This window comes from Dicentrarchus labrax, unplaced genomic scaffold, assembly GCF_905237075.1.
Source record: "Dicentrarchus labrax unplaced genomic scaffold, dlabrax2021, whole genome shotgun sequence".
NCBI lineage: Eukaryota > Metazoa > Chordata > Actinopteri > Moronidae > Dicentrarchus > Dicentrarchus labrax.
Genome location: NW_026136712.1, coordinates 18,822,529 through 18,840,882, shown reverse-complemented (window position 1 = coordinate 18,840,882; position 18,354 = coordinate 18,822,529). Strand labels below are relative to the sequence as shown.

Below are 18,354 nucleotides of genomic sequence, written 5' to 3'. Positions count from 1 at the left end.
AACCACTGTACTGTGCATCGTTCATCTTCCAGACGTTTCCTCAGTGTCAGCTAGGCCAGTCAGCAGCATTCCTACCCTCACCCTCACCACCACCACCAGCTCAGAGGACAGCTAACGCCTGCAGAGCTCTGTTATATGCCTCCTGCTTGCCTCTTTTGTTTATTGTACCTGCCCTGTGTCTCCCTGTGCAAGATCCCCCTCCCTCCTTTTCATCTCTGTGGTGTGTGTACATGTGTCAAGGATTGCTGTTGCGCAGATATAGAAAAGATCAGTTTTTAGTCAAGGGATTGTGTTTGATTTTTCAGTCATAAGACAGTCAGCAGGGATGAAGTGTCTTTTTTCTCTGTCCTTTTTTCTTTTTTAAATACACAACTCCCATTTGTATTTATTGGTAGTTTTTCCTGCTTTTCTGCTGTTCTTGATCACATCCCTGAATCAGTCAGTAGTACAAAGAATTACTGTACATCTGCACTTCTTGACAAGACAGAAAATGTGTCTCAATAGACAGACATGACAGCGTGATTATATTATTTCTACATCTACTCTGGGTTTGCCTGGGTCAGAACGTATTTGCAGATAATTGCTAAAGTTCATTTTAATCAACGATTGGATAATAATTCAAAATATGCTCATACTGCACTCCAATTAGGCAAGCTCAACTCCCAGCAGGAGTAAAGAAAACATAATAATTATTGGCAAATTGTATTTGACCCAGGTCTTATGTCCCATAGCGAGGTCACTGAGGTGTCAGACCAAATTTTTGTAATCTTTTCTCTGCAGTGGATTGCCTGTCTTTTCTTCTCCATTCCCCATTTTGGCTGTTGTCCCTCATCCCTGTTATTAATGTTGTGTGTAGTGTGACTCCCAGTCGCTCCTTCCTCTCTCCTCCTTTGCTTATTTCTGTGTGTCTTTCTCACTGTGTTTCTGTTTTCATCTGCTCCTTCCTGTGTTACTCAGGTCCTGCCACATGGGCAATGGCCACCTCCAAACCCGACATCATGATCATCTTGCTCAGCAAACTCATCGAGGAGGGGGACAGCTTCTACAAGGTCAGAGAACAGGCACTGCACTCTTTAGCTCAGATTTCATTGTTTTAATTAAAGATGTGACATAATAAATGTTTTTGTATATCTTTGTGTCTATCTATATGTATATACCTGTGTGGACAAGTTATAAAATTAAATGTCTGTCTAATTTTGTCAATAACAACCAAATTAACCAATGTTGTCATAAATGCAAATTTTTCTCTAACTCTGGTTTATATTGTGAAGGTTTCAGATCAGCTTTTTATTTCAATGTGAAGGGAGGATAACCAGACTTCTTTCTGTTTGTCCAACAGAAGGGGAAGGTGAAGGAGGCAGCGCAGCGTTATCAGTATGCCCTCAAAAAGTTTCCACGCGAAGGCTTCAGCGAGGACCTCAAGACATTCAGGGAACTCAAAGTATCACTCTTCCTCAACCTGTCCCGATGTCGGAGGAAAATGAACGTAAGTCGCCAAGACAAGTAACTGGTAAAAAAATGCCAAAATGTCTTTACTAAAGCAGACTTATTTCAGATTAACTTTTGAGACATTTATCAAATTAAACAACCAAAGCAAACACTATCATACATCTGAACATAATGGGGATAATGCTGTTGGCCATTTTTTCCTGTTTTGATACATGTCTTCTGCTCAACCTCCTCAGGACTTTGGGATGGCTGAGGAATTTGCTACGAAGGCACTCGAACTGAAACCAAAATCGTATGAGGCATATTATGCCAGGGCACGCGCCAAGCGTAGCAGCAGGTACGCTCCTTTTATGAAATACTATTACAGACAGTTCTGCATGTCTGCGCAGACAGATTCTGGACGACTTTCCCCCAAAAAGTAATATTAATTTTTAATTCTCCTGTTTCCAGACAATTTCCTGAAGCCTTAGAGGACCTGAATGAAGCCATAAAGCAGTGCCCCAACAACCGAGAGATCCAGCGGCTGCTCCAGAGGGTGGAGGAGGAGTGTCACCAGCTCAACCAGGAGGAGCTCCAGCAGCAGGACCTGGAGCTGGAGCCTCCTCCCTCCCCTCCTCCTACGCCTCCCCCAGATGAGGATGAGTCCCTGTCCCTGTCCATGCCTCTTCCCCCTCCCCCCGAGCCCCGTCTGGAGGACATGGAGCCCGTTCAGGACCTGTTTGAGGATGAGGACTACCTGGAGCAGGAGCTGGAGGCAATGTCTGTGGGTCTGCCCCCTCCTGAGTCTCACAGCAATCCTTCCAGCCTTCCCATCATCCAGAGCCCACCGCTCTCCCCCACCCATCCAGATCAGATCTACTTAGCTGGAGGTTCACCCATGGGCCAGCCGTACGAATATCACCCCACCTCCTCCTCCATGTCCTCTCCAACCCGCGGGACATACCAGCCCACATCGCCCTCCCTCTCCCCGACACATCAGAACTCGCATTACCGACACAGCCCGCCTCATACCTCCCCAGTGCACCAGCAGTCCTACAGCTTCAGCCCACCTTCTATGGGTACTGGGGGTCAGGGGATGGATCACCAGAGCCCACCGCCTTCCCCTTTACGTCGGGCAGCTCAGTACAGATCCAGTCCTCCAGTAGAGAGTGTTTGTCTGTACAGGTCCCAGTCTGGGTCACCTGTGCGCTACCAGACAGAGCAGCTCCCCGGCCGACCCAAATCTCCCCTCTCTAAAATGAGCAGCCAGCGTTCGTTCCAGCTGAGCTCACAGCCCTCTCTGTCCTCCCAGCACCACCAAGCCCAAGGCCTTCGTCTCCAGCCTTCTATAGCCCAAATAGTCCGCACAAATCAGCCCAGTAATGTCATGGGCAACAGCATTTATGGGGGCCAGATGGGGCACTCGATTGGTGGTCGCTACCAAGGGGGTTCAGTAGACGTGGAGAGCCGGCTGGTATACCAGCCGTCCCTGGATGGACGGTCCATGCCCCAGGTCCAGCCCAGCCTCAGTTCTGGGGCCCTCTGTCAGCACGGCGGCCGAGGAGGGGTTATGGAGTCGGGCCTGTTGAAGGATGATCTACCCCAGCGCCCCTCCTCTGCCTACCGCGCCAGCAGCGGGGGCCCGGGGGGCATCCGTTACAGCCAGACACCTCAGATAAGCCGCAGTCAGTCAGCCGCCTACTACCCAGTCTCTGAACATGTATTGGAGCGCGCCAATGCCATGCCCCCCTGCCAGCTGGGCTCTCCCGAGATCCCCCATATGGTGAGACGCCCCGTCAGTGCCAATACTACTGAGATGAAGCAGCATGTGCCCACCCCCAGGCCTCTCATCCATTCTCAGAGCGTAGGCCTTCGATTCTCCCCCTCAAGCAACAACATCTCAACTGGATCCACCTCAAATTTGGCGCCGGGCTTCAGGCCTTCCTCTTCCATTCAGCAGATGGAGATCCCCCTGCAAGCCACATATGAGCGAAGCTGTGATGACATCTCTCCCATCTCTCCTTCCCAGGGTGGCGGGGGGCTGTATCAGGGCGAGACCACACGCTCCCGGAACACACCTTTCATGGGCATCATAGACAAGACGGCGCGGACTCAGCAGTACCTGCATCAGCCCTCGCGGTCCAGGGCCATGACGTCCATGGACTCAGCCATCAGCCCCACCTCACCTGGCCAGCTAGTCCAGCAAGGCTCCACCTACAGTCCCCCCGCCTCGCTGGGTAATATCGCCTACTATAACAAGACAAACAACGCCCAAAATGGACACCTGTTGGAGGAGGACTACTACTCCCAGACCCAGCCCCCCTCACTGGGCATGCTGGCCAACGGCTCCCGCGGCAGTGGAGACATCCTGGAGCGGGTCAGCCAGGTGCCCACTTACCCGGATGTGAAGGTGGCAAGGACTCTGCCCGTGGCACAGGCCTACCAGGACAACATGTACCGCCAGCTCTCGCGTGACTCCCGGACCCAAGGCCCCACCTCCCCCATCAAACCAAAGAGACCATTTGTGGAGTCGAATGTGTGATGGTCTGTCTGTGATTGGTTGGTTGGACTGGGCTTGTTAGTGGGAGTGAGAGGAGAAAATATATATAGCTCAACAGCAGATGCTGCTGACCTTTGTGTATGTGACATGGACGAACTCACCTTCAAGAACTCACAAGAGACCGATCCATTCAGAGAGAAAACCACACAGCCGGCACACACACACATTTAGGGTATTAGACATTATCTTATATGAAAACATAACTAACAGTGAGAAACAATTATTTCATTATCATATTCTGCACACAGGTAGGATAACAGAAGGGTCCTAAGTTCTGATCTCATACTGAATCAAAGACCAGTGCACTTCCAAAATGTTGTGTGGCACAAAGTTCCCACAGGTTAACACAACAGGTGGGACTGTAAGAGTGAAAGTACTAATCATCGGACTCTACTTGTGGACTCTGTATCCATCTTCTGTTCTTTCAAAGTGTGCTCTTAACCAAGGTTGCTAGTAGGCTCTATTCTATGTAATACAATATTATATGTTCAATACTGTACATTGCTCAGAAAATACAAATGGCTCAACAACTCAGTACTTAGAGAAAAATGACAATATTTATAATTAAGTTATATATTGTACATAGAAATAAAACAAAACATAGTTTGCGTTTGAATTGTATTCTGTTAACCCTGCCTTTGTGTCCCACTGTTAGTCATATGGATGTGGAAAAACCGATCCAGGGTAAGGGATGAGGGACATTGACCAACTTTGAATGATATAATTGCCTCTATTGTGTCAAAATAAAAATATTTTGTTGTGGTTTAATGGAAGAAAATGCTTTCTATGCTACAATAGGTCCTGAATTATCTGAACTAAGGCTGCATATAACAATGAATATCTTTATCAATTAATCTGCAGATTATTGTTTGATAGTTTTTTTTCCCTATCAACCAACCTTCAAGACCAAGATGCAGTCTTTAAATTTCTTGTTTTTCAGACCAACAATTTGAAAGTTATTCAGTTTACCATTATATAAAAACAGAGAAAAGCTGCAAATCCTCACACTGGAGAGGCTAGAACCAGAGAATGTTTGACATTTTTGCTTGAAAAAAATGACTGCAATGATTAATTGATTATCAAAATAGTTGCCCAGTAATTCAGTCAATTAATGGACAAAAGTCAAGCTTTAAGCTGGTATTCAAATGTTGGTGTCAGAGCGAATATCCAGACATTTCAAATGGTCCCTATTTCTATTTTTGTATCCCTTTTTGTTCATGTTTGAAACCAGAAACTTCACCTCATTTCTGAGGTTCAAATATGTCCATTATAATTTTCTATTTTTTAAATTTCTTTTTGTATCATTACGGTGTCACAGATCTCATGATATGCCTTAGTGTGACGTTAAACCAACTGTCATGGCTGCAGTCTGACATACTGGACCAGCGTCCTGTCAATAGACAGCTTTGAATACTTGCTTAACCCTCTGCTTATCAATTACTATAGTTTTATACAAGCTTATATGATTGTTTTGCTGAATTAATTCAACTTGTTTTGAGGACAGATTGCTGTATTAGACAAAAAAAAAAAAAAAAGATGTTGAGTGCAATACATTGGTTTCTAGGGATTTTAAAATCATCTTTTAACTGACTGATGCTGGTCAAATGATGAATAGAAAATCCTGCCGTAGGTGATTTTATCATACGGCACGAGTATCAAAGTTCGCCTTTGTCCCTCCTCCGAACGCAATGACGCTGTATGTTCCTGAGAGAGAGTAGAACGTACAGTACATATGCTAGTGATGGGTTAGCATGGATAGTGCTCAGCGATTAAAAGCAAGCAAATGCATACACAACCACTGTTACAGACGTTTCCCTTTCTCCTGCATTACTTTGTGTCGTTTCTTTTTACCCACAATGCATTTTTATTCTGCCACTTCTGCACTAAAAATGCCTGTTAAGTTCTTAACTAAGGGTGCACTTTATGTATTTTACTTACTTTGTTGTTATGATTGTTGAATTTGGAGAAAGTGGGTGTGTGATCAGTCAGACCTCTGACCAGTGATACAAGACTATCATAGACACTATTATTATATGATTTACAAAGCAGTGATGAATGACAATATGAAGAGCAAACAATGTTTTTAAACTGGTGAAGATGTATAGACTTTCTAGCACAAGTTGTATATACCGACTCAGATATTTCAGTCCAGCTCGGGTTCGATAGTAGAGCAAGTCTGTTTAAAGGCCTATCATATTTAAGTATTCCACATCCTAAAAAATATCCATTACAGTCCAATAACTCTGAAGTAGCCAGTCTAATTAACTGGTCTTGCACACATCTTGAAATTAAGTCAAATCTACTGCAAAAAAAAAAAAAAAAAGGAATGATCGAGGTTTCAATACCCAGAAACTCCATATTTGGAGTTTGGGTGACGGAGAAAGTGGAATAATGAGAATATTCAAGTTATTTGTATATGTAGGAAAAGTTATAGACCATTTGTCTGTAACATTTTATTTTGGTTCTCTGATAAAGAATATCTAAAGAGAGACAGACCTCCTGACTGTCTCCTGTCCATTCTCAGTTTCACCCGCTAACAGAGAGATGCCCTACTTATCTTTACAGAAATGAAGGTATAAACTGTATTATACTTAATTTAAACGAGACTTCTAACTTGAGGATATTTGAGGGTGTATGGTTTCAAGCTGTCTGTGTATATTAGTTTGCTGTAAATAGTCTGATGCATGTTCTATTCTTTCCATGAGCTCAAGCAGAAACATGTATAGCAGTGTTCTGACCTCTGGTGTGTGATACAATGTTCGGATCAAGATAAGGAGACTGCTATCCCTGAACTATCCTTATCATTTTCCTTCAAACTCACCAGACAAAAGCGAAAAAGGTTCTTTTATTTTATTTTAATGTATTTGCTTGCTGAGCAGAGTTCTCTTGTCTGTAAATGTGAGCTTTCAGATCGCTGTGATAAAAAGTTTAATTAAAAACAATAAAAAAGAATGTGTTTTTATCTCATGATAACTGATTGTAATCTGTACAGTCAAACCTATGTATTGGAAAAAAAAGAACATATTTATAAATGGTTACCAACTGAAACACACGATGCATGTCAGTCATTTATTTTACAGATTATTTGTATACAACATATAAATGTAATTTTCTTACAACATATAACACCAGCATGTCGATAGAGTAACAGACGTGTGTACAAAATGATGCAATCCAGTACAACCCCCCCCCAAAAAACACTAATGGTGTTGTTGCATTGGATTTCATTATGTAGTTACGTGTTCAAGTAATTTACATTGTCATACATCTGTTTAACCCAAGTATGAGCAGCAGTTTGACCTAAAGATGGTCGATCATTTCTGGAAATGTTCCATCTGAGTTTTTGAATTGTTGAATTTTACACAGAATGTTTTAGAGGGGGAACTCCACCCAGCTAACACATCAAAGTCTGTTTACAGTGAAAACCCTTGTGTATGAAGCCTTCAGGGGCTCTGCAAAGTCTGACAACCGCAAGTAATGTCGCTCGAGTCGGTGTCGGTTAGGCCTGAAGACTGCAGGTTTGAAAATGAAAGAAGATCTGCGGGTGCGAAGAAAGAGGTGAGCTTACCAGACCTCTGCAGCTCGCTCTCTGATTGAGGCGAACAGCTCGAGGCTACAGTAGCTACTACTAGAATGACACACCCAAACCTCAGACTAAACCGTTGGTGGTTGAGTTGCATTGTGGGTAATGTGGGCCAGGTTTTGAGAGGGAAGAATGTGTGGTATAAAAAAAAGATAATATCTCTGGATCTTTTTCACACAATCTTCTTTTACCTGATGAAGGTCTCAGAGCTGAAATGTTGTTAATAACGTGACTACAAATGACTGACACTGTGCAAGATGTTTATCTCAAGTAACATTCAAAAGCTAGACCCTGTCCAGTACATTTTTCAAATAGTAAAGCATCAAAACTGCACTTTTCCCACAGAAAACTACAATACTGTAGTATTTACAACACTTACAGTTATATACATTTTTTTATTGCAGTAAATTAAACATCTGAAACAATCCCCACATTAATGCCTCATGTACTCTCCAAAAGTAACACACCCCTGCCTGGTGAATTGTGAGAAGGAAAATCAGCATGGAGTGACTAGAACCTTTACCCACAAGAGTAGCCATGAAATTCATTAACTAGACATCTACAGTATTTACAGAATCTGTCCTTGAAGGAGTGAAAGACTAGTCTTTCTTCTTTTTGTGTGTAAAAAGATAAACCAGTCCAGGCACAAGAACCATGACAATCTGAGGCACTATGACAAACTTAACAAAGAACAGGCCGTAGAAGAGGCCTTGTGGTCGGACGGGGAGTGGCAGACGATGGACGTGGTACAGTCCCATTGAGGAAATGGCCAGAGACAAAGCCCGTGGGGCCCAAGGCAGAGACCATCCGCCTGGCTTCCAGTACTGGGCCAGCCCCAAACCCAGAAGGGCGCCACAGTCTCGAGTCAGAGAGGAGAATGGGGCTGTATCCAAACGGATCCACTCTGCATGGCTGCACCATTTCTTAGCCAAAGCAATAGACCTGTGGAATAAAAAAAAAATTACAACTTCCCCTCACAGAGCTTTTTATGCACTGAACAGACTCACCGATACACATAAATATAATAAAATGGCTAACCAGGAGAGGTCGATTCCCAGCTGCTGCAGTCCAGCATGCAGCATCAGAGTACTGAGCAGCAGACCAATGCTGAGGCAAAAGAAGAACAGCAGAGGGCGACCTTCTGGCACTCTGCGGCTCAGAACAATCCCCAGAATTAAACCTGACAAGAACAATTCGATCAGTTTAAATTTGCGATGTAAAATATACTGTATGTTCTCACTTAACCTCTGTGCTAACAAAGGGCAAAAAAGAAAAGCCATGAAATGTGAGAATATAAATGTATTTCACCTGTCAGAGATTGTGCCGTTCATACTGTGGTTAACATCTCTGACTGTATTATGCTACAGTGGGAATTATTGCAAATCAATGAGTCAAAGGTTATATAGTAATTTCGGATTCAAATGATTTTTGCATCAGTGTGGAAAAAGTACTTGTCAGGCATTTAATTCAATAGATTAGCCAAAACCAGCCATTACTCTCTGGTTATTTTACTCATTTGTGATGTCTTCATTGATTTTTCAGGAAATGTATTATATTAAGAAGACATTTTTTTATGTAAAATGACATATACAGAGCCTACCCATACTGTTTCAGCCTGTGCATTGAACTGTATTCAGACCTGTAATGGAGCCAGCAATGACCTGGTGTGGGAAGTGGGCGAGGATAAAGATCCTGGAGATTCCAACCGCCACCAGCATCACCACATACAGCAGGTAGGGGGCAGCTGATAACACCAAGCTGGAGGCACAGTGAAGATAGAAACACAGACAGATTCCCTAAAAAATAGCTCTGATATCCTCCAGTTCTCAAAGCTGAAAACAGCACATTTGTATAAAATAATACATGGGCGTACCTGTGAGTACGTGAGTACAGAAATGACCCCAGTGAGGACACCACAACCCACCAGACTGCTGCCGTCACCATCGCATGTCCCGACGGGCTGCCTGGGAGACAGACGACGGCTTTAGAGCTCTGAGTGCAATAAATCAAGTGTCCCGACTACGACTGAAACACTTCTCACCTGGGCCGGTTTCACAGGTGGAGGAAAACTGGTGAACTTTGGGTTGCTTGTTGACAAATAGACGTGATTCACCTATCCACCAGAACGGCCTTTCTCCAAACAGCATCCTGGGAGAAATTGAATTCACAACACAAAATATACAATAAGTTAGTAATAGTACATTTATGTATCATGAAGGTGCACGCCGCCACCTACTGTACCAATGTCTAACATCATGACTTTAGGTAGTGTTTGCACTCTGGATATTAAATCTATTTCTGTTTATCTATCTATCTATCTATCTATCTTCTATCTATCTATCTATCTATCTATCTATCTATCTGTCTCATAACATTGTTTGTCCAACAATCCTTTTCCTTACAGTTTCTAGTACCCTATCCTTAACTCTTTCTATACTGAACTTTATACATGCTTTCAGCACATTCTCACTAGTTTCACTACAGTTACAAACCTCCCATGTATCATATACTTTCTTGTATGTGAATGTTGCATTAGGGTCCACACATTCTCACCTTAATTAAGAAGAAAATTACATTTTCTTTTCTACACCAACCGCTATACATTTTAAACCTACAACAAAGCACTCTTTTATTGTATTTATCCCATATTTCTCTTCAAGATTTCATTATTTCATGGTATATAAATGCTTTTGCTTCAGCCGTATCAAAAATAATTTCTAAAAACATTACTGTCACAATTTTTAATTCTCATTTTGCCAATTTATCAACATTCTTGTTTCCATCTTACTCTTAAAAATGTTTTTCATTCAATTTGTGATATTTTACTTGTATTTTGTTTAATCCACTTTACAGTAATAGTAATACCATTTGTGGTGTGGAGTGTGTGTTTGTGTGTGCAGCTAATCTGTTGGATATTATTTTAACAAAGCACATTCCCTATTTGCGTCCATTGCGGCATGAATGTAAAACAACAATACTGCCAAAGCTACAAATGAATTACAAACATTTCATTAAATAACTAAATAAACCAGTAAAAGTTGTTTGTGTGTGTTAATAAAAAGTAAAATAATCATAATAAAAAAATAAAAATAAAAAAAATGAAAGAAAGTTAGATAATGAAACTAATATATTAAAAATTGAAATAAATAAATAAAATAGTAAGCGTGTGTGTTAGAAAATTTAAATAATATATTAAAATAAAATAAATAAATAAAATAGTAAGCGTGTGTGTTAGAAAATTTAAATAATATATTAAAATAAAATAAATAAATAAAATAGTAAGCATGTGTGTTAGAAAATGAAAATATATTAAAATAAAATAAATAAAATAGTAAGCGTGTGTGTGTTAGAAAATTTAAATAATATATTAAAATAAAATAAATAAATAAAATAGTAAGCGTGTGTGTTTGTGTTAAAAAAAATATAATACAATAATATATATAAAATAAAACACATTAAAATATATCTATGGGAAAATGCCACACACTGTGCTGTGTATAAAAGGTTCCGCTGTTAACTGTTTCACCTCGGACTGTGCGCACGGTCGGACAGCGCCGGTCATTTACGGATCCCGGAAGCTGCGACGTCAACAAAATAAAATACATAAATGTTTTCTAACTAAATCGTTGCGAATAAAAAAACCGAATAAAAGAAAACACTGCAGTCTGTAGCTGTAAGCACACCGACACTAACTGGTGTCAATGTAAACATGAGGAAAAAACACACACACACACACACACACACACACACACACACTTTTGGAGCCTTACCACTTAAACACCAAGTTTAACCACTCCGATACAGCAGCCACCCACAGCACCGCCACTCCAGCTCGCTTGCTGATGAAATATGTGAAAGGGAAGACGAGCAGAAAGGCAGCTTTGGGATCTCCAATGTGAGTGATGACTTGCCACGTTTTCTCCTGACTCATCGTCCTCTGCTGGAGACCTTCCGCCATCCAGATGCCCTGCGTGTACACGGCCTCCATGTCTAAAATCCTCCTTTTTAAAAATGAAAACAACTCAAACGCAAATCCTGATTATTTGTTGTTTCTTCAGGGAAGTGCTGCAACAAAGCCGGCAGTACCATTACACCTCCAGTAGGGGGGTGGCGGGGAAAGGGAGACAAAGCCACAACATTTCACCTCGATGAATTTAATTATATTTACATTTAATTTACAAGTAAATCTTTTTTTAGCGGGCGGCGTGATGGTGTGACGCGAGGTTTCAACATATTAAACATATAAATATAATTCACCGTGTTACGATAAATGACCCAACACGACGCGACGCACTTTCGACACGCCCAGGTTTCGTCGCCATACGACATCGCGTCGTTTTACGTAAGGCAGGCGCTCCGGTTTCCTGGCGGAGAAGATGGCGGCTCCTGGACCGGGGGAGTATTTCAGCGTCGGGAGCCATGTCTCTTGCCTCACCTGCTTGGGCCAACGTCTACAGGGAGAAGTGGTCGCGTTTGACTACCAGTCCAAGATGTTAACTCTGAGTATCCTTTGTTTGTTTCGAGCTGCGGGCGGCTTGCTGGCCTGCCTGGCTGCAAGGGCCTGTAGGGTAACCGAAAAATATGTCAAATAGTGATCCGCGCAGGCGTAATTGACGGCAGCCGAGTTGCATATCTTTGTCCGTTTAAAACATCTTCACTTGTGACTTAGCCGCCCATCCTTCTCGCATCCGTTAGAGACACTGTCGGTGTTGCCGGGTCATGTCACGGCTCCGCGCTATCTGCTAAAGGGAGCGCATGTGTTTTGAATCCACTCATTGTATTTTGCCAGACCTCAACATGGATCACTATCTGGCAGCGGATCCGCTCGTAAGGCATCATGGCTGTGTGCTCTCAACAGGCACCGACCGTTGCTAGTGAGCGAGCTAACTGACGTGTAGCGCCCCTCGCTCCGGCTCGCGTGCACAGATTTTTTCTTTACCGTGTGTCGTAGGGGGGGTGGTGGTGGTGGAGGGGGCCGTTACTCGGGAGACGGTAACGGTTATTTTCCAACGGTCGGCGATGAACGGACACCGAGTTCCCTTCCACGCGACCATCAAGTGGCCGTTAGCCTCGGCTAACATGCTAAGTTTCGGTCACACTGCCGCTGCTAGCTCAATTAACGGTATTAGCATTCCCAAGCTCACCAGCTGAGCCTTTTTCTTTCTTTCCTCCTCTCCCTTCTTTTTTTTTTTTTACTATGTCTCACTCGATTCTTGTGGGAATGTGATTCGTGGATGATTAACGGGGTGAATTGTGTCAGAGTAATGTTTCATTTCAATAAGATTGGTAGTGGTTAAAAAGCATCCTGAGCTCTTGACAACCAGCGGTAGCTTGCTCGGTGGACATGTCTACACCCATTCATAAGTGTGTGTGTGTGTGTGTGTGTGTGTGTGTGTGTGTGTGTGTGTGTGTGTGTGTGTGTAAAAGTATTAACATTATTTAGATGGTATGCCGGGTCCCCCTCATGACTTACACTAACCTCAGACTTAACGTGTAGTTGACGCCAAAGCGACCGAGCTGTGTGTGTGTGTGTGGGGGGAGACACCAAATTAAAGTTTAATACAGTGTGGAGGTTTGACAGTTTGCATCAGAGGCCTTTTTTTAATATATATATATTTGTTTAAACGGGTTTAAGTCCAATCCAAGATAAACTGGACTAACATCAGTCAGGATAGAGTTTAGTAAAAATAAAAGTCCAGCAGTATACTAGGGGAAAAACCTGGATATTTATATGAAGCTTTCTTTTGTAGGCCTTTAAATATAGTCTAATTATATTATGGCTCAGAATGAAACAAAGATGAGACCAGAGTGTACATTTAAATTACATTTGGCTTGAAGTTTGAGCCGTTTACTTTTACCACATAGGTCAAACTTTTAAGGTCGTGTGGTCACTGTCACAACAGGTCAAACCCTCTCCTAGTTATATCATCACTTATGTTTATTTTTTCTTTACATCAATTGACCGAATAAATTAAAGATAACTTGGAGTGTATCATTAATATGTAGCAAATTGGTGTAAAGAGAAAGAAGTCTGAAAAGCTGTGCCTGTATTACTGACGGGACAAGTGGGGTAAATGCTTTGGGGCCCTTGTGTCTCACGGATACATACAGATACATTTACAACATGTTCCTGTTAATTTTTGTATATGTTTCTGTATATAAGTTCAGACTTTTGCTGTTTTTCTCTCAAATTTCATCCTGGGACCTCATCTGACTGCAGCCTAGTACCCTTATCAAACCCCCCCTGGTTGAGTTTGTTTTATTAATCAGGCACTTCATCAAATAAGTCAAGCTGTAATGGGGAATTGACTCTAAAGAAAATTAATTTCATAGACTTCTCATTCAAAATCACAGAAAGGGAATACTTCATTTGCTCCTTGATGTATGTAAATGAGCTGTACATCAATTTAAACACATATGCAACATTACTTTATTCATCCATGGTTACGATAGATGGCAGCACTGCCTTTGGTAAGCGCACGCTGTAACAGGCACTACCTTTCACTGTCAGTGTAAGTCAGCCAGTGTTCTCTGTATCTTAAGCCTCTCTGTTCAGTCTAACTGCTGGGGGTCAGATTGCAATAGTCATTATGTGTTTCGATGCATTGCCATGAAGTTGTGTGCCTTGACTTCTTTTCAAAGAATGTGCTTCCTCCAGCGGTAAGCCAAACCTCAACGACGTCATCCTGATCAACTTAGCCTATGTTTCTGATGTGGACATAATAAATGACCGCACTGAGACTCCACCCCCACTAGCATCACTGAATGTTAGCAAGGTAAGTCCATTAACTTTGTTTTTGTCCTTTTACATGTGTCTCTTCATTGATGATGAGTGTAAATGGGAAGGATTAATTTCAGAGCCAGATGAAACACAAGTTATAAACTGTATGTGAATGTGAGGCTGAACTTGAAAATGCATCTAACTGAAAGCTCATCATTTATTGAGCTGTGACTCAATTCAGGGCCTGGATCCCTAAAAGGCTGGTCTATCATAGGATCTGAAAGCTGTGAGATAGATCAGAGTGTGAGCCTTTTCCACAAATGAGTGTAGCTTCACAAAGGCCAAAACTAATGATGCGTTCAGGCGCTGTACTTCCAATTTGGGCAAGATAAGCCTGTCAAATCTTCCCTGGCGTTGTCCGTCTGTGATGATTCTGTCTAGAAATATGGACTAGTTAGGATCCAGCCCCTGAATTGGGACACAACAGCAGGAAAAAAAAACTTAATGTTTTCAGATGGATCTTTTTAACCTTGCTAAAATAAATTAAATTTGTCCGTGTAAAGTACACCTTGTGATTAACTGGTCACCTATTCCTGGTTCAAAGCTGTCGAAGCGAATAATGTTTGACATTAAGAATGCCTTTTTGGTCTGATTAACTCTTCACAGCTTGCCAATCGAGCACGGACAGAAAAGGAGGACAAGCTGTCCCAAGCCTATGCAATCAGTGCTGGGGTTTCTGTGGAGGGCCAACAGCTATTCCAGACTATTCACAAAACGTAAGAACTTCACACTATTGCATGGTCCACAAGGTGGAGGAGGTAGTCGCCAGCCCTGCTCAGTGTTTCACAGTGAAGATCCAAAGTATCCATACATATGTGTCAGACAATTAAATAAACACTGTCTATGTTGTTAAGATGAAATTATGCTGATATTCAGAAAGAGAATCAAAGACAGTCAGAGACTGTTTAAAGTAGACCCAAGAACATTAACACCTGCTCCAAAATATGATTCTCCATCATAATCACTCCAGGTAGTGAGTCCCATGGCAGTAGAGTGGGACCTTATCCCATTAGAACATAATATGAACACAGCCCAAGACTGACAGTGTCCAAACTAATTGTGCTCATATTGAGGAAGCTTTGCCTCCTTTTTATTTGTTCTGACTGACTTGACTACTTCACCTCTTTTCCACTTTTAAATCCATCAAAGACAAACTCATATTCCAGATATCTCATTTCTTCCTGTATAACATTTTATTTAAATAAAATCCTTTCAGGTGTCAGGTTTTGGGTGACAAGAGCTGATTCAAGACCAGTTTAAATAGGGGTATAAAGACAGAAAGGTACACTATAGATGTAAAACTAAATGTTGCTTTTAATGACCACACTATATCCCACAGTCAAGAAACAGCTTGGTTTTAATTCCTGATCTCGAAGATAAATAACTTCAGTAACACAGAAAAACAAAGTTTAAAGTTTTTTTTGTTTTTTAGACAACAAAACAGTAATTATTTCCTCCGTCTGTCCTGTGGCCGTCTGAAAAAGTTAATTAAACTTTGTGTCGAATGCACATGTGTGACATGGATGGTATCCGATGTTAGTCTCAGATATCTGATCAGACCCTATTTTAGCCCCAGATCAGACTGTTATTGGACACCTGTATGGGTGTTTCCCTACTTTGTGGACAGAGGCAACTATAGTAAGTTGTAGCTGGTCACGCCATGATTAAATCTGTCTTTTTTTAAGAGATGTGCATATTTCTTGTTACTTGTGGAGTAGTTTGTCTTGTAAAATCCTATTTATTTATTCTTTCTCTTTCCCCCAGTGACCAATTCACTCATTACGAAACTTATCTATTGTGAGATCTAGTTTCACTTTCATTTAGTTACAACCCATATGACAAATATCTTTGTCAATTGTAGTTTTATCTATGCAATGTATTTGACATACTATTAGTCATGTTATTGGATACTGTGTGTGGACATCTGCCAGTTATAACCAAGTCTATGGAAACTGTTTAGCTGAGAAAGTGGAAAATTAATGTGAGGAAAACCAGCACGAAAATCCACAGTCCACGCCTTTCCAGTCATGTTACATTGTTTGCTTCACTCACAAAACGTCTGCTCAGCTGCTAAGATGATGTTTGCTTTTTCTTTGCAGCATCAAAGACTGTAAATGGCAGGAGAAGAACATTATTGTGATGGACGACGTCGTAATCTCGCCGCCTTACCAGGTTGAGAACTGCAAAGGCAAAGAGGGAAGCGCTTTAAGTCATGTACGCAAAATAGTAAGTATGCTTTATATCTATACAATATTTCACCAACAACGATCTAAAACGAAATTCAATTAACTGTCAGAAATGCAGCAAATCGTCACAATGGGAACCTGGAAGCAGAAACAGTCTTAGGATGGTTGACATATGTCAGTGTTTTTGAATTTTAAAACTTGGACACTCACTAAGCCACGTAGGTGTTTGAACTTGTGTAGCCTGATTAGACCTCTTTTTCAGGACAATGTGAGCATGTATCTTCCTCGCTCTCTGTGTCAAAGCCATTGTACGGTCCCTGCCAACACTTAAAAGCAGGGAAAAGGTTAAAGTTTACCACAGCGTCTGCTGCTGTTTGGCTATCAGCCAGTAGAGATTCAATGCCACACCTGCCATCTGCACTCCATTTAACTGAGTTCCTGCACACATGCCACTATGTTAACACCCCAAGGTGTGAAGTGATGCACAGCCATTGGTGCATAGATCTTGGTGAAGTTACGTTATTTCCTGCATAACTTTACTTGGTTGTACGTCTTGAAATTAAATTCACCCGGTTATCTTTGTTTTTTCGGTGTGGAAATCATTAACTTAGTTCAACGGAACCCCAAAATGGAGAAGATATTGCCACAAAACGCACTTTTGAAATGTGTGTGCAATAGTGCGGTGTGCTCAAAACTACTTTGTACGATGTGTCGACCACGTCGGAGTGTTTCCAGGCATTTTTTTCAGACACTTTTCATTCTTGCATTCATAGTATTAGTGTGCACTAATGTACACATGAAAAGTGACAAACTTGTTTTAAGGTAAAAGCTAAAGAAAGAAGCCCTGCGTAGTCTCACACCTGGCCTACCTGCACAAGTACTTAACTGTTTGAATATTATATATCATTCTGTTTACTTTGAGACAAGAGATTTGTTTCACGGTTAGGTGTTGCTCTCGGTACAATGACAGCATGAGGTTAAAATCATCAAAGTTTATCGGGAAGCCCCAGCTGGTATATCGGGCAGCTTCAAGTGCTCATTGTTTAGATATGTATGTTATAGGGTTTGTCTTTTACAGAATCTGTGTCCATATTGTTCATAAATGTTTTGTCCTTGCAGGTTGAGAAACATTTTAGAGACGTGGAAAGTCAGAAGTCCATGCAGCGTTCACAAGCACAGCAAACACAGAAGGACTCCACTTTATCTTCTTGAGTTGGCAGTGTGGGTCGGCCGGGGAAGGCGACGCGGGTGGTTTTGTTCCCACTGCCAGACTAAGTCGGCATTCCTTGTCCTCAGTCTGAGACCACAAGGAGGAGCGCTGAGGGCCCTGGATCCAGAAGATCAAAATACCATTAAATGAAAAAGACAAAAAAGAAAGAGGAAAGATTAAATCTTAAATTAGACTTTATAAAGAATAATTTAAACATGAACCATAAAGCAACCATAGTTTCCTTAACTAACTTGTCTCATTCTGCCCCCACTCCTCCCCCCTGTCCCTGAAACCTTTTTCTTTTTCCACCCTCCTTCCTTTGCCTTCAGTTCCATTTCAAAAAGAGAAAACTAGAGCAGTCAGAAAGGCTTGTTAGCTTTATTTTCTGTCATTGTTTCCTTTTTTGCTGTATCCATGTTCTACTGTCTGTATTTTCTGTATTTTAAACAAAATGTGACTTGAAATGCCACACTTTAAAGGACATTTTCTAAAATAAAAGTAACAAAAATTCTGACTGTAATACTGTAATTTTCAACAGCTTTTTAATGGTCTAATGAAGAATGAATTAACTGATCTATGCAATCCCTTTCTTTGTTGAGATATTGA

At 41.6% G+C, this 18,354-nt stretch overlaps 3 protein-coding genes across 16 annotated transcripts in view; 2 read left to right on the top strand and 1 right to left on the bottom strand.

The window, feature by feature from the left end:
- tanc2b (tetratricopeptide repeat, ankyrin repeat and coiled-coil containing 2b) overlaps positions 1-6,950 on the top strand; it is a 136,783-nt gene extending 129,833 nt beyond the window's left edge. For all 14 annotated transcript variants that reach the window (XM_051418749.1, XM_051418739.1, XM_051418738.1 and 11 more), the window contains 4 exons: positions 958-1,049; positions 1,340-1,486; positions 1,686-1,786; positions 1,900-6,950. In XM_051418749.1, the coding sequence (XP_051274709.1) occupies positions 958-1,049; positions 1,340-1,486; positions 1,686-1,786; positions 1,900-3,970 (2,411 nt within the window). In that variant the 3' untranslated portion in view covers positions 3,971-6,950. The remainder of the gene's footprint in view (positions 1-957; positions 1,050-1,339; positions 1,487-1,685; positions 1,787-1,899) is intronic.
- A 93-nt stretch (positions 6,951-7,043) lies between these two features.
- On the bottom strand, positions 7,044-11,866 carry g6pc3 (glucose-6-phosphatase catalytic subunit 3). The gene is made up of 6 exons (XM_051418751.1): positions 11,342-11,866; positions 9,613-9,719; positions 9,445-9,535; positions 9,211-9,329; positions 8,610-8,751; positions 7,044-8,513 (listed from the first exon to the last, which is right to left on the bottom strand). Exons 1-6 carry the CDS (start codon positions 11,557-11,559, stop codon positions 8,171-8,173), a joined length of 1,020 nt encoding a protein of 339 aa, XP_051274711.1. The 5' UTR covers positions 11,560-11,866; the 3' UTR covers positions 7,044-8,170.
- Positions 11,867-11,905: 39 nt separating this feature from the next.
- On the top strand, positions 11,906-18,259 carry lsm12b (LSM12 homolog b). The gene is made up of 5 exons (XM_051418756.1): positions 11,906-12,074; positions 14,214-14,347; positions 14,959-15,068; positions 16,452-16,578; positions 17,658-18,259. Exons 1-5 carry the CDS (start codon positions 11,948-11,950, stop codon positions 17,748-17,750), a joined length of 591 nt encoding a protein of 196 aa, XP_051274716.1. The 5' UTR covers positions 11,906-11,947; the 3' UTR covers positions 17,751-18,259.
- The last annotated feature ends 95 nt before the right edge of the window (positions 18,260-18,354 follow it).